This window comes from Chenopodium quinoa, unplaced genomic scaffold (genome assembly GCF_001683475.1).
Source record: "Chenopodium quinoa cultivar QQ74 unplaced genomic scaffold, ASM168347v1, whole genome shotgun sequence".
Classification (NCBI taxonomy): domain Eukaryota; kingdom Viridiplantae; phylum Streptophyta; class Magnoliopsida; order Caryophyllales; family Amaranthaceae; genus Chenopodium; species Chenopodium quinoa.
In genome coordinates, this window is record NW_018744874.1 from 1,093,063 (window position 1) to 1,107,487 (window position 14,425).

General features: G+C 41.2%; 1 protein-coding gene and 1 long non-coding RNA gene across 3 annotated transcripts; both read right to left on the minus strand.

Moving 5' to 3' along the window:
- Positions 1-7,174: 7,174 nt before the first annotated feature.
- On the minus strand, positions 7,175-8,225 carry LOC110704907. The gene is made up of 2 exons (XR_002508018.1): positions 7,828-8,225; positions 7,175-7,394 (listed from the first exon to the last, which is right to left on the minus strand). It is a non-coding gene; the product is annotated as an uncharacterized LOC110704907 (long non-coding RNA).
- A 1,871-nt stretch (positions 8,226-10,096) lies between these two features.
- LOC110705041 (probable LRR receptor-like serine/threonine-protein kinase At3g47570) lies at positions 10,097-14,208 on the minus strand. Of its 2 annotated transcripts, XM_021882865.1 has the most exons (3): positions 11,521-14,208; positions 10,952-11,332; positions 10,097-10,830 (listed from the first exon to the last, which is right to left on the minus strand). In XM_021882865.1, exons 1-3 carry the CDS (start codon positions 14,177-14,179, stop codon positions 10,817-10,819), a joined length of 3,054 nt encoding a protein of 1,017 aa, XP_021738557.1. In that variant the 5' UTR covers positions 14,180-14,208; the 3' UTR covers positions 10,097-10,816. The 2 variants fall into 2 exon arrangements, with proteins under 2 accessions (XP_021738557.1, XP_021738556.1); XM_021882864.1 differs by lacking the exon at positions 10,097-10,830 and having other exon boundaries at positions 10,882-11,332.
- Positions 14,209-14,425: the final 217 nt, after the last annotated feature.

Consider the following 14,425-nt stretch of genomic DNA (forward strand, 5'->3'; position numbering starts at 1 on the left):
TGCACTAAAATTTTCTTTTAAGGCTTCGAACAACGAAGCTGAATATGAGGCAGCAATCGCTGGCCTAGAATTGTGCATCTCCTTGGAAGCCGAGCATGTCTGCCTGAAAACAGACTCTCAGCTAGTTGCATATCAGATCAGTGGCAGCTACGAGGCCAAAGAGCCCTTCATGATATCCTATCTTGCCAAGATCAAGTCAGTCATTGCAAAGCTGAGAACTTTTGAGGTTCAGCTGATCCCAAGGGGTCAGAATACTCAAGCCGATGCACTCTCCAAACTTGCCAGTTTAACTCTCACTGAGCTGAACAGATCTGTATATGTGGAAGTACGTCGAGAAAGAAGTGTCGACGAAGCACCTGAAGTGTGCTGCGCTGACCCAGAGCCTAGCTGGATGGACCCCATCCTAGCTTTCAAGCTTCGGGGAGAAATTCCCGAAGGTAGAATTTTGGCCTCCAAGCTGAAGAGAACCAGCTCAAGGTTCATTGTCTTCAGGGGGAGCTTCTGAAAAAGTCCTTCTCAGCCCCATTGCTGAAATGCGTGGGACCAACAGATGCAGATTATATCCTACGGGAGATTTACCTCGGCATCTGCGGGAACAACATCGGGGGAAGGACCTTAGCCCATAAGGCATTGAGGGCCGGATATTACTGGCCCACCATGATCTCAGATGCTAAGGAGCTGGTCCGGAAATGCAAAAAATGTCAAAAATTCGCACCAGTTATCCATCAGCCAGCTAGGGATCTTCAGCCGATCCTTAATCCACTCCCGTTTGCCCAATGGGGACTGGATATACTGGGACCATTTCTAGATGCTGTGTACCAGAAAAAATGGCTGATAGTCGGTGTTGACTACTTCAGTAAATGGATCGAGGCCGAAGCAGCCTCGAACATTACAGAGCAAACTGTTAGAAAATTTATCTGGCAGAATATCATCACTCGTTTCGGCATCCCGAGAGTGTTTGTCTTCGATCATGGGAGGCAATTCAATAACTTACCGCTGAAGCGGTATACAGATCAGTTCGACATCAAACTGGCATATTCAGCGGTATGCCACCCGCAAAGTAACGGACAAGCCGAAGCTGCAAATAAACAGATCCTAAATGCCCTCAAAAAGAGGGTGGAAGATCAAAAGTCCAAGTGGCTGGAGGAGCTCCTAGGAACCCTTTGGTCCCTTCGGACAACTGAAAAAGAGGCAACGGGCTATTCACCTTTTGAACTGGTGTATGGTGCCGAAGCCGTTCTTCCAGTGGAAATCGGCTCTGAGAGTTTACGAGTGCACCACTTCTCGGCTGAGAATGAGCAACTGATGAAGGAATCTCTCGATTTCCTCGACAAAGTAAGAGACTCAGCCCGAGACAGAATGGCTACTTATAAGCAGAGAATCAGCAAATTTTACAACCGAAGGGTCCATGCAAGACCTCTCAAAATTGGAGACCTTGTCCTTCGGAATGCTGCTGCAGTTCAGAAAGGCCGAATCCATGGGAAACTCTCAGCTGCATGGGAAGGGCCCTATGAAATCTGTGATGAGCTTCAGCCAGGGACATACCGACTTCGGCAGTTGGATGGAACTGAGTTGAAAAATCACTGGAACGCTGATGTACTGAAGAAATATCATGTGTAAACCCTTCGGGGCAGAACAATCTTTGTAAGTACATTTTGAATTAATGACAGGCCTTGGAGCCACCATTTATATAAATATTTGCAACTTTTTAATTCTTTCAAAGTTTTCTTTGTTCTATCTACTCTTTAAGGGTTTTTATTCAGCCTCGTCTGAAGCCTTCGCCTCCGAGTAACTGGGTTTCAGATTGCTGACAAAATCGTCTTTTTAAAGAACACTGGTCTTTCAGCTGAAGTCAAACTTCAGTAAGACTTGTTCTCCAAAGACATGAGTCCATGGACAAGTCTGGGATATTGCCTTAACTGAGCCTTGTATCCCAGAAAGCCATTATCCAAAACATTGCCTTCAGTTGGCCCTGTGTTTCGGGTATCCATTTTTTTAAAGATAGACAGAAAATCAAGGATAACAACAACTGTTGGAAATTTTTTATCCAGCCTCGTCTGAAACCTTCGCCTCCGGGTAACTGGGTTTCAGATTGCTGACAAACTCGTCTTTTTAAAGAACTCTGGTCTTTCAGCTGAAGTCAAACTTCAGTAAGACTTGTTCTCCAAAGACATGAGTCCATGGACAAGTCTGGGATATTGCCTTAACTAAGCCTTGTATCCCAGAAAGCCATTATCCGAAGCATTGCCTTCAGTTGGCCCTGTGTTTCGGATATCCATTTTTAAAAGATAGAGAAACAAAACCCAGCTCAGTAATCCAAAGACTTGAATCTTCAGATTTCTGGGGGGGCAAGAGGCACTACCAGTGCAAGTTTATGTTCAGCAGAATTCTTCAAGCCGAAAGCTCGGAAACAGTGAAACACTCAAAATAAGGCAAAGCAGTTGAAGAAAGGAACATCAGATTAATGATTCATGCTCAGAAAGTGTGCTATAAGTTCAAATAAATTAAAGACTATATCGGCAGCCGCCCACAAGCGGAAAATAACAGCTGCCGAAATACGTACGGAAACAAAAATAAACTGTTTGTACATCAAGGCAAGCTGAAGCAAAAAGATAAGGCAAAAAGAGATTCAGAAAGCGGTGAGTCTGAAGTTAAGCACATGTTGATCCGCAAGATTCTGAAGACGACTGCCCGATTTCCTATGCTTCAGTTGGAGGATCAGGCTGATCAGCCGGGCCAAGCCCCGGGGCAGTCTCGGTTCCAGCAGCAGAGGAGGCAGGTTGGGCCCTTGCCTGAGCTTCAGCGGCTCGCTGTTCAGCCTCCAACTCCTGCCGCTCAGCTTCCTCCTCGGCTTGTTCAGCCTGAAGGATCTCATGCTCAGCAGGAGTGGCATACAACATGTGCGAATCTTCGGGGTCCTGAGCCCAAAGCGCACACTTGGACCAATCCAGCGAGGACTCAGCATGGAGAGCCAACCTCCGAACCACCTTAAACCCATTAATGTAGCCCATCTCATATTCTTCTTGGGTGTAAAGGCGGACTTGGAGTAGGGCTTCAGCATCAGCCAACTTCTTTTGACTCTCCTCCAAATCCTTTTTAGATTTTTCTAACTCTTCTGAGAGTTTGGAGGAAGAAGTCTTCTGCTCATTAAGCTCCAGCTGGACGTTGGAAGCTTCGGTTTTGGCCTGGGTTAGCTCATCTCCCTTGACTCTCAGCTGATCTTCCAACTCCTTCAGCTTCTGGTCCTGGCTCTCAGCAGCAGCTTGGGCAGCAGAAAGGTGAACATCCCTAGCCTGTAGAGCCTCTTCAGCAGCCATCCTGCTGGCTTCAAGAGCTTCCAGCTTCTGCTGCACCTCAGCTTGTGCAGCAGCTCCTTTTTGAATTCGGCTCTCGATGGCAGCTTTAAATTTAGAGATGTCCACTCCCATTTGCTCCTGAAGGAATTTCTCCCCTTCTATCAGCGGGGGAAAAACTTCCTTCTCCATAGCCGAGCAGAAGGTTTGAATGGATTCAGCAGCCTTCTTTTCATACTCTTCGCTCTGCTGCTGCTTCTCTTCAGCAGCCTGCTGCTTCAGCTCAGCAAGCTTCGCCTCCTCCCGGGCAATTTTTGTCTCCTCTCAGGCATGCTCCAGCTTGTCTTGGAGGGTTTCAATCAACTCTACAGTAAGAGTCTGATTGTGCACAACCTGTTTGCAGGGGCACATCAGTTGAAATAAATAAAGTAATAAAAAAGGAAAGAGCCAGAAAGGAGAAGAAGAGCTGAACGAAAGCAAATCAACTAAAAGGTTAAGTACCTGCATCAGCAAACGCTAGTTGTCTCTTGCAGGGTCAGGGACCCTTCGGCTGGATTCTCCCATCCCAGTCGTGGCCTTCAGCGACCAAACCCTTGCTCGGTCCACTTCGGACATGCTAGTTAAGTCGTCGAAGTAGCCTGCAGCCCCTTCACGGTTCTGGCCCCAAATTCGTTCCCAAACAGGTTTTGGGACTGTGATGCGGGGGGCCGAGAAACCCAAATCTCCAGAGTTCAGCGTCTGGAATGAGGGGAAGGAAGAAGAGGGAACCTCCTGAATCTTCTCAGGCTCAGCATGACCTTCTCCTTCGGCGGAGCCCAGTTGGTCTCCACCAGGTTCAGCAGCAACGACCTTCTCTGCTTCATCCCCCAGATCAGGTTGACGAAGAAAAGCGTCAACCTCCCTATCAATATCATCTGAGAAGCCTTCAACAATCGGCTTCTCAGATTCTTCAGCAGGGTGTCCCTGAACCCCCCCTTCGGATCAGGAGTTCTTTGGTCCACCTCCATCTCTCGAGTTTCGGGAGGTGGAGGGGGGTTTGAGGACGCGGAGCTTCCGGCGGAGGGGGAGCCCTCGGCGAGCGTCTACCTTCATCAGGCTCCCGTATGAGGATGCCCTCGGTAGGCCTCATCCCCATCTGAAACTGCCGAGGCCCTAGCACGAGCAACCTCCTCCTTCTCTTTGCTAAGGGCTGCTCGTCCATTTCTTCAGATTCTGACGAAGATGGATTTTCAGAACGAGCAGGCGCCTTTCCTTCTCTTCTTCTGCTCCCTTCCTCAGACTGCAGAAAGGGGGGCAGCAAAGTATGAGTAAAAAAAAAAAAAAAACCAAGCAAGTCAGGAACTTACTGGAACCCTCGGCTGAACTCCAGGTGCAGGGATATCCCTCTCAGCAGCACCAGACGTCCCAACACCTCCTTCCATGGAGTTGATTACTCAGGACACGTCAGCTGCTGTCTGAGCAGCCTGTGCTTCCTCAGGTAATAAAGGCCGAAGGGGATCTCGCTTCTCCCACCAAGGCTTCTGCTTGGTGTATTCGGCAGCGGCTTCAATTTGAAGACCCGTTTCGTGCAGATGCAGCGGACAGTTCTTCGGAGCTGTGATTGCCGGAGCCCGGTCTAGAATGACTCTTTCAGCGTTCATCCCGAGCCGGTTATAATCAATTCCCGAGGTAGCTTCGCTCAGCTCTGAAAAGAACAGACGAAGGTTAGACTAAGGGAATAAGCATCAAAGACAAATCAAAATTGATTAAGTTAAAGTCCTCGGCCCCAGCCGAACATACTTACCACCCCTGTACTTTCGGCTGAGGCCGACAACTGCCAACATCTTCTCTTGGAAGATGTAATGGTTATCCGGAAGCCATCTGGCCGGGAGAGTTCTCATTCGGCCAACTCCCCCGGAGTTATTCTGCTTCCCGAAGAAGATCATTTGCTCATAACTCGGGTGGCTAGTGGCATCAGGGTCCTCAGGACCCAAGTCTTGCATGTTCGGATCAGGCCTGGAGAGGTATCGGGGAGCCCCGAAAAAATATGGATGCTCCGGATCAGCGGGAACTCTCACCCAGACCCACTGACCCCTCCAATCCTTATCCGAGGAGTCGTTCGGCCACATAGTCAGATATTGGGGGCAGCTCTCTATTCGCCACTAGCCTGAAGACCCGTGTTGGCCGTACACGCTCTGGAGGTTCTGCACTAGCTGATGCATCTTTCGGAAGCAGTGCAAATTCGGTTCAACAACAAAAAACCGACACACCCAGAGATAAGTCATCACCCGCCGAATGCTAACGGGTGTTAATTGGCACAGGGAGATCCTGTACTTTATTAAAATGTCCCTGACGAAGGGATCCAAAGGAAACCGAAGCCCGTATTGCAATTGCCGAGTGTACACCCCTACATACCCAGGAGGGGGACGGTGAATCCTGTCAGTCGGGGAGGGCATTCGGCACCAATGCCCATCCTCTTCAAAAATGCCGTAGTGCAACTCAATTTGCTCGGCAAATCGGTAGGTTTCGGCATGCCGAACCCACCATGAGTATGGGGTATTTCTCACCATGGCGTCCTGGGCCTCGGCGTCCTGCCATTTCGCATGCCCAGGAAGCAGGTCCCAGAGCACAGGGGGCAAATCTTCAGCCTGCCCAGCCTGTTCTCTCTGCTCAGGTTGCTCCGCCTCGCCGGCCTCGGCGTCTTGCTGAGGCGGCGCGGCGTTTAAGGGAACTGCCGGAATCCCCCTTTCCGGGTCTTCACCGGCTCGTTCCCCGTTCCAAACTTCGGCGCGGTCACGGGGATCCCTAGCCTGACCCCGTCGACCCGGCTGACGCCTCCTTTCTCGAGCCATAATCAAATTCAGAGAAGGAAAGAAGGGAGAAGAAGAATTTCCCTAAAAAAAAGGCAAGAAAATCGAAAAAGCTCGAGGAAAGTTACCTTCAAGTTGGCCGGAATACGCCGGTCAAATCAGTGGAAGCGATGGATTTGAGTCTCGAACTTGGATTCGAGAATGGTACACTGGAAATTCAAAGCGAAAATGGGTTTGCGAGAGAATTTGAGTGTAAGTTGGTGAAGAAATGAGGTTGAAATGCGAATCAGACCTTATAATTCCAGGAAGGAGAATCCCAAAGGTCGAAAAGTTCAAATTTCTCTTAAACGCCTCCTTAATTAACCGTTAAACACTCTCCCTCTTGATTAACCGCCCACTATCCACTCCACTTCCTGTTAATTATCCAAATTACAGTTATTTAATTAATAACTGTTTAAAAATTTAAATCTTTTGATTTAATTAAATCATTTACTTCCCTCCATTTCTTATTGGATTCAAACCCGACCCGTCATCCTTCCAAATCGGGTCTGGGGGGCAAGTTGTTTGGATCCAATTTATCTAATTGGGCCTAGTCATGTATTTGGGTCCAACTATCTTATTGGGCCTGGTCACTAAATGACTCCATATTCCAAGGTCAAGGCCCGAGCCTCCAATCAAGTCAAGTCAACCAAGAGTCCTTTGGTTCAAATTGCCATGGTCAGCCCATGACTATTTAGAGGCTCAATTACTCTCCTCTCATCATGTGCAAAGGTATACACTAGGTGAAAAAAGGGATTTAGCAGCGGTTCAAACCCGACTTAAGGCACCGGTTTGAACCGCTGCCTATGTGGGGGGTGCCAATTACACCCCTTTTTGGCACCGGTTCAAAACCGGTGCCATAAACCGGTTTTGGCACCGGTTAACCGGTGCCTTAAATAATTTCGCGGAATATTTTTTGTTAGTGGTAGTTGTTTTAGGCACCGGTTAACCGGTGCCTTTTTGGTATATTTTTTTTTAAAACTTTTTTCTTGCAATAATAATAAAAATAATATACAAACAAACATGAAATACGAACCAAACAAAAATAAATGGTGAAATAAGGATTCTTGAAATTGTTATATTCAACATCAAAACAATGGTAATTCAACAAGTAAATTGTTATTGTACCATACAAAACAAAAAAAAAAAAAATTACAATGAATTATAATTAACTCAGAAATTGAAATTGTAAAACAATAAAAAAAAAAAATTTACAACATCAAAATAATATTCCAAAATCGAAATCTTGAATCCTTGTTGCTTGAATTAACACCTGTATAAATTAAAACCCAGAAATTATTAAAACTAAAAAAAAAAAAAAAAAAACGAGAAGCAAACCCAGAAAACTAATGCATGAACGAGAAAATCAATTAACCCAAAATCAAACCCAGCAATCGATTAAACCCAGCAAAATTAGGTTACCCCAGAATTTTGCTAGGTTTTCTGAATTAATCGATTAATCCCAGAATTCAGAAAATCGATTAACCCCAGAAATTCAATTAACCCCAGAATTCAGAAAATCGATTAAACCTAGAAAATCAATTAAACTAAGAAGCAAACCCAGCAATCGATTAAACCCAGCAAACCCAGAAAATCACTTAACCCCAAAACTTTCGAAAATCAATTACACCCAGAAATTTCGAAAAATCAATTAAGTGCAAAAAATGACAAAATCAATTAACCCAAATAATTCCAAGATCAATTACCTCACTCTAAGATAGCATGCATGTCACAAGAGCGAGGCGAGCAAGAAGCACCTACTGCGAGAGGGACGAAGCCGGGCTTAGATGTAGTTTTCAGGTCAGAAGAAGAGGACAGAGAGCGGAGAGAGACAGAGAACAGAGGTCGGAAAGCTGAGAGGAGAAAGAGAGGAGAGAGGAGGAGAGGCGCTCAGTTGGAGGAGAAGGAGGAGAGGCGCTCAGTTGGAGCCTTGGAGGAGAAAGAGAGGAGAGAGAAGCTAAGAGGAGAGATAAGGATGTTAGGGTTTATAAATAAACAATCCGGGTTTTTTTTGTAGCACCGGTTCAGTGGCACCGGTTCAAACCGGTGGCCTTGTTATTTTTGGGACCGGTTTGATCTGAACCGGTGCCATTGTTCTTGGTCTAAATCCCCGCCCAATTTTAGGCCGGTTTTTGGCATCGGTTTGGTCTGAACCGGTGCCAATTGGGGGCTGCCTATTTGTATTTTTCTACTAGTGTATAAAAGCCTTCAATTCATTCATTTGTACAGGACAACACAACAAAGCCTCAAGCATTAAATCTCTTGCATAGCTTTTTCTCTCAAAACACTGTTTGACTTCGGCATCGGAGGGGTCTTCCTCGGATCCACCCCCGAGGCCAGTTTACGTGTTTTAGTTGTGCAGGAAACCTTCGACCCAGCTTCAATTGGACCGGACCAGTCTTCAGCCACTTCAGCGAGCCTTCGGCAAGGCCCCATTGTTTTCATCCGAAACAGTTCCTTCATTTTTTTTCCTCAAAATAGAAAAAAAATAATACGTATAAAAAAGGTTCCATCATTTCATAAAATGAAAAACGAGGAATGAAGATGATGAGCAAAACATGTTTAATTTTGTGGTTTGGTTAGGACAATAACTCTGGTATTACTTCTCACAAATTATGTTGATATTATGATATAAGGCCACTTTTATAAGTACTAGATGAAAAAAAAATGAAATTATTAAATTTTGCAGAAGTCTCTGAATAGGAATTAAAAATAACTGGTCCATACCTAATCACCTGGACTATACTCTAATTAATTACTCTTATAAATTACACTAGGGATATGGACAAATAAGAAGGTAATATAAATCATTAATTTAAAATTTAATAGGAAATCTACATAAAAAATCTTATTAGTGGACAAAGAAGGTAATATAAATCATTAATTTAAAATGTAAATCACTGTTTAAGTCAACTTTCGTGTTTGCATCGATACTTTAACAATATGATATACGAAGTACTTATTACTTATATGAAATTACTACTATAGAATTAGTGGTTCAAATAAATATGGTAGAATTTTCACGACATGTTTGTCTAAAAAAAGATAATTAGAGTAATAGACTGTGAAGTTGAGCATGTGTCTCACTACACCAAAAACAAAATATATTACTACAACAAGCAAAATAATTTAATCAGGTTTAACACTGTATAGTTTGGTTGCTTGGTTCGTCCAGGCGGATGCACGATCCGCATGATGCATCCGCTTCAAAAAAGGCGGAATGTACATGTAGGTGTATACTAATGTACATGGACATATAAAAGAACATAATGTTTATTTATAATGTACATGGACATATACATAATAGAACATAATGTTCATTTATAATGTACATCAGATTTTTGTGCAACAATTTTGTATATATATATTTTTTTTGAAAGAAATTTTGTATAATGAAATAGATAAATATTACTATAATTTTTATTATTTATTTATGTATTTATTTTACCATACATTAATTACAAATCATTTCATTTTTTTTTTACCAAAAGTTTACTCTCTCTCCAAACAAAACTTCAAACCCAATTAAATTCCTCAAACCTCAAGCAAAATTTTAAGAAATTCGAATTTTTGAGTCCAAAATTGTTCAAGATGACATATAAAAACGAAAGGTAAGATCAAATTCGACATTCATACTTGTTTATTTTGAGTTTGAGTGTTTGTTCTTTATAAATTTGATTGGAAATTGAAATATTTGATTTTATTGGGAAATAATTGCGATTTTGATGTAATTTTGATGTTGCAATGAGAAATAAAATGAAGTTCTTGAAGAAGATCGACCGATTAATACACTTTGGAAGAAGAAAGCAAGCAAATAGACAAATTTAGAAAAAGTTGTAGATCCAAATAATACAATGTACATTAAAATACAGTAAAATGTTCTTTTTTCATATACTTACATGATCCAAATAATACAATGTACATTAATCATGTAACCAACATTATAACATTTATGTTCATTAAGATATAATACAATGTACATTATAATACAGTAAAATGTACTTTTTTATATACATACATTATCATTTATGATCATTTATACCAAATGTACATTTATTATATGAATAATGTTCTTTAATATTATCATGTTCTTTACTACTATTACAATAAAAATATAAAACTGGATGTTCTTTATAAAATAGCTATATGTTATATACAAAACAACTATATGTTCTTCACTGAACAACTAAATGTTCATTCCGCCTTTTTTTTAAAGAAAACCGGATGCATGGTGCATCCGTCTCCACAGAAAAAATTTCAGTATAGTTCCTTCATATCTTTCCTCAAAATAGAAAAAAATAAATATTCAAATAAAAATAAAAAGGTTCCATCATTTCATAAAATAAAAACCGAGGAATGTAGTATAGGTAAAAAATAAAATATAATAATAACTGTTTCTTCAGATAAAGTAAATCCATGCGTGCTAAGTGGATGGAAGACTATATTATTGTTCTAGAGAGTGAATATTCACTTCATCCTTTGAAATAAGTTGTTGGAAATTTTTATTTGTGACATGTGTTGTACCTAACACCATAGTTGTTGGTGTTTTGGCTACAACGCAAAATTCAGGGTAGGCCATAATTCAGGGTGTTACGACCAATTTTACCTAATAATAATATAGCTCGTTATTTCATTCGTTAATCTTCATGTCTCTAGGAGTTTGCTCAAAGTTAGACCATACTTGTTTGAGATCAATCACACTTTTGAACCTGCACCAAGAAAGAAAGATCAATCACATATTCACATACATCAAAGTCAATTTTCAATGTTTTATTAAATTAAGTATTATTCATTAGCGAGGGATAGCCAATAATTAAACCATTAATATACCAGCTTGAAATCTTCTTCTTTGCCGTAAGCTATATTCAAGAAGCTTCTTTCTAATCGATAATAGCTTTGCAACGACATCGGTCATGTCCATCCTTTCTTGTGGAGCCTCAGTTGAACAAGACAGCGCGACCTTAAGTATAGAACTCAGGGTCTCCAACATAAAACTGCTATCAATCTCCTGATCATATATGTCTTCAAGAAGAACACGATCTAGAATCTCGATCACATGTCCAGGAAGTGATTCTTTGACAAAGTAATGTAAGCTTACACCCCCCTTGAACATGTCATTTGTAGGCCTCTTTCCGGTTATCAGCTCTAATAAAAGAATTCCAAAACTATATACATCGCCATTGGTAGATACCTCGTTTCCCAAACCATACTCTGCATAACATACCTCAAAAGTTATATTACTTCCTCTGTTTTTCAATAGATGCATCACTTTGATTTTTTACATTGTTTATACACAAACTTAATTTGACATTTTATATCTTTGATTATATATTTGTGAAAATGATTCAAGTTTATAGTAGTGATGAAAAAGTGTGAGAACATTATTATTAATTAGTTACCTGGGGGAGTGTAACCGATAGTTCCTCTAACACCCATAGAGCTGAACTCATTCTCATTTGAATTGTTGATGCCTTTGGAGAGGAATTTGGCGAGCCCAAAGTCCCCGACATGTGCAACCATTTCACCATCAAGGAGAACATTACTCGGCTTGAGGTCACAATGAACAAGGGAGATACCACAATGGTTGTGAAGATAGTCCAACGCGAATGCAACATCAATTGCAATATCAAGTCTTTGGTAAAGATTCAACTTCCTTAATGTATGTTCTATGCCTTCAACCGGCCTATTAATTTCCTCGGCTGGATGTAACCAGTCATCCAAACTTCCATTCGACATGTATTCATACACTAGAGCTTTGAAATCGGTACCTTGATGATCAACACTAGAACAAGTTGTTACCACCTTGACAAGATTTCGATGTCTTATACTACGAAGGACCTTGCATTCAGCCATGAAACTCTTAGAAGCACCGCGATAATCTAGTTTAAATATCTTGATGGCAACAATTGATCCACTCTCTTGAAGGGTTCCTTTGTATACAACACCAAACGCTCCACTACCAATCAAATTTTCTGCGGAGAACTCATTTGTGGCTTTACGAAGTGTTTGATAAGACAAATTCGGAAAATTCTCACAATCATCTGAATTTGTAGATACCTTGGTTTCCTTCTTCTTCCATAAACTATATAAAGACACAAGTAAAGCCACTAGCAAAATTAACCCAAACAATCCACAAATTACTCCAATGATCAATTTCTTCCTATGTTCTAGTCTTCTTTGTTTAGTGTTGCGACTCAAGCTACAATGGGGCAGTTGTAACTCGGGTATGCCTCCGCATAGCCTATTGTTTCCATTTATCAAAATACCGGTTGCATTTTTGAAAACTCCTTCTATGGGTACTTCACCTTCAAAATTGTTGTGTGATAGATTGAGGCTTTGCAACTGAAGGCTTGTGAGAGTTTTCGGGATTTCACCAGATAAATTGTTGTGTGACAAATCTAGCCAACGAAGACCCTTTAATGTTTGTAATGTATCAGGAATGGTGCCGTTAAAATTGTTTTCTTGCATGTATAAAATCTCTAATGACACACAACTAGTAAGAGATCTTGGTATATTATCAGACAACATATTTCGAGAAACATCAAGGCTATTGAGAGTCTTCAGTTGTCCGACTTCTACAGGGAGAGACCCGGTTAGATGGTTTCCTGAAAGATTGAGTAGGATGGACATGGTGGAGAGACTAAAAAGTTGTGACGGTATAGTGCCGTTAAGCTTGTTATCTGAAAGATCTAAGCTTAGAAGTGATCTACAATTTTCAAGATTGGGAGGTATTTGGCCTTCGAGCTTATTATTGGATAGGGTTAAAGTTGACAACTTAGTTAAGTTTCCGATTGAGGATGGAATGACCCCGGATAAATGGTTACCTTTCAGATATAAATATGTGAGGTTTTGAAGGTTCCCTATGCCTCGAGGAATAGTCCCTGTGAATGTATTGTTACCGGCTGAAAAGAAATGCAATTTTGCTAAGTTTCCTATGCAACTTGGAATTTCTCCATCTAATTTGTTGTGACTTAGTGTTAAATAAGTAAGATTTGAGAAATTGCAAATGATCTTAGGAAAAACTCCTCCAAAGTTGTTATCTTTTATCTGTAGCCATTCTAAATTGGTTGCATTAATCAAGGAAGAAATAAAGTTCAAATCTTCGGGTTGGTTATAACCTAGGGAGTTTGTGTAAAGGTTAAGGTAATTAAGCCATGATAACTTATGCAAAGAAGGAACTTGTCCTTGAAGATTGTTTTTCGATAAGCTCAAAACTTCTAGATCCGATGCGTTGGATATTGAAGTTGGAATTTGCCCAGTGATTCGATTATTGGATATGGAGAACCACCGTAGATAGGGAAGAGTGTTACCCATATACGAAGGGAGGTTTCCTATAAAGTCATTTTGTGCTAAACTTAATTTGATTAATGAAGATAAGTTGAAGATTGAGGGAGGGATTTCTCCAAATAAATTATTATTGTCTAAAATCAAAACTTCTAGATATCTTAATTTACCTAGTTGATTAGGGATCTTTCCGGCCAAAGCGTTGCTACCCATGTGGAGCTCGACGAGGTATGATAAGTTCCCCAAGGATGATGGGATCTCACCTATCAAGTTATTCCTTGCCAAATCAAGGTATTGCAATTGTGACAAGGAACCAAGCTCGGGAGGGATTGCACCCACCAACCTATTATTGTCGAGGCTTATATCAATAAGTCTATAACAACTTGATATATTCGATGAAATTTCCCCTCCAATGGAATTGTTAAATAGCCAAAGAATTTGCAAACGATACAAACCATTAATTTCTTGGGGTATAGTTCCTCCAAAACTATTATCTTGAAGGTATAACTCTCTAAGGAAGCTCAAATTACCAAGATAAGGAGAAAGGATACCTGTGAGTTTCGAGTTACTTAGGTCGAGTGTTGTTACTCTTCGATGCCTACGCCCACAAGTAACACCATGCCACTTACAAAAGTGGAGGGAGGCATTCCATGAGCTCAGCACACCTAGAGGATCATCACTTATCTTGGCTTTGATTTCAAGCAATGCTTGCTTGTCCATGTCGTCGTTCCCGGCTACTACGTCTACAATGATGAATTTATGGCAGCAAAACATAGTCGTAACCAAAATGAACTGCAAAAACAAAGAAGATGCGCATGACATGTTTAATATTTTGGATCAAAAAGTGTCATACAAATTGAAATATACAATGGTGTAACTATGTTAACAAAAGAGATGACTTTTTATTCAAATGCATAAGTCAAACTGTGAAAGTTCACCAAAGTAATCATAGATGAAATTAAAAAAAGAGTGGCACATGCAACATTGTTGCACACCAATGAAGAATATTGAATATTTGAA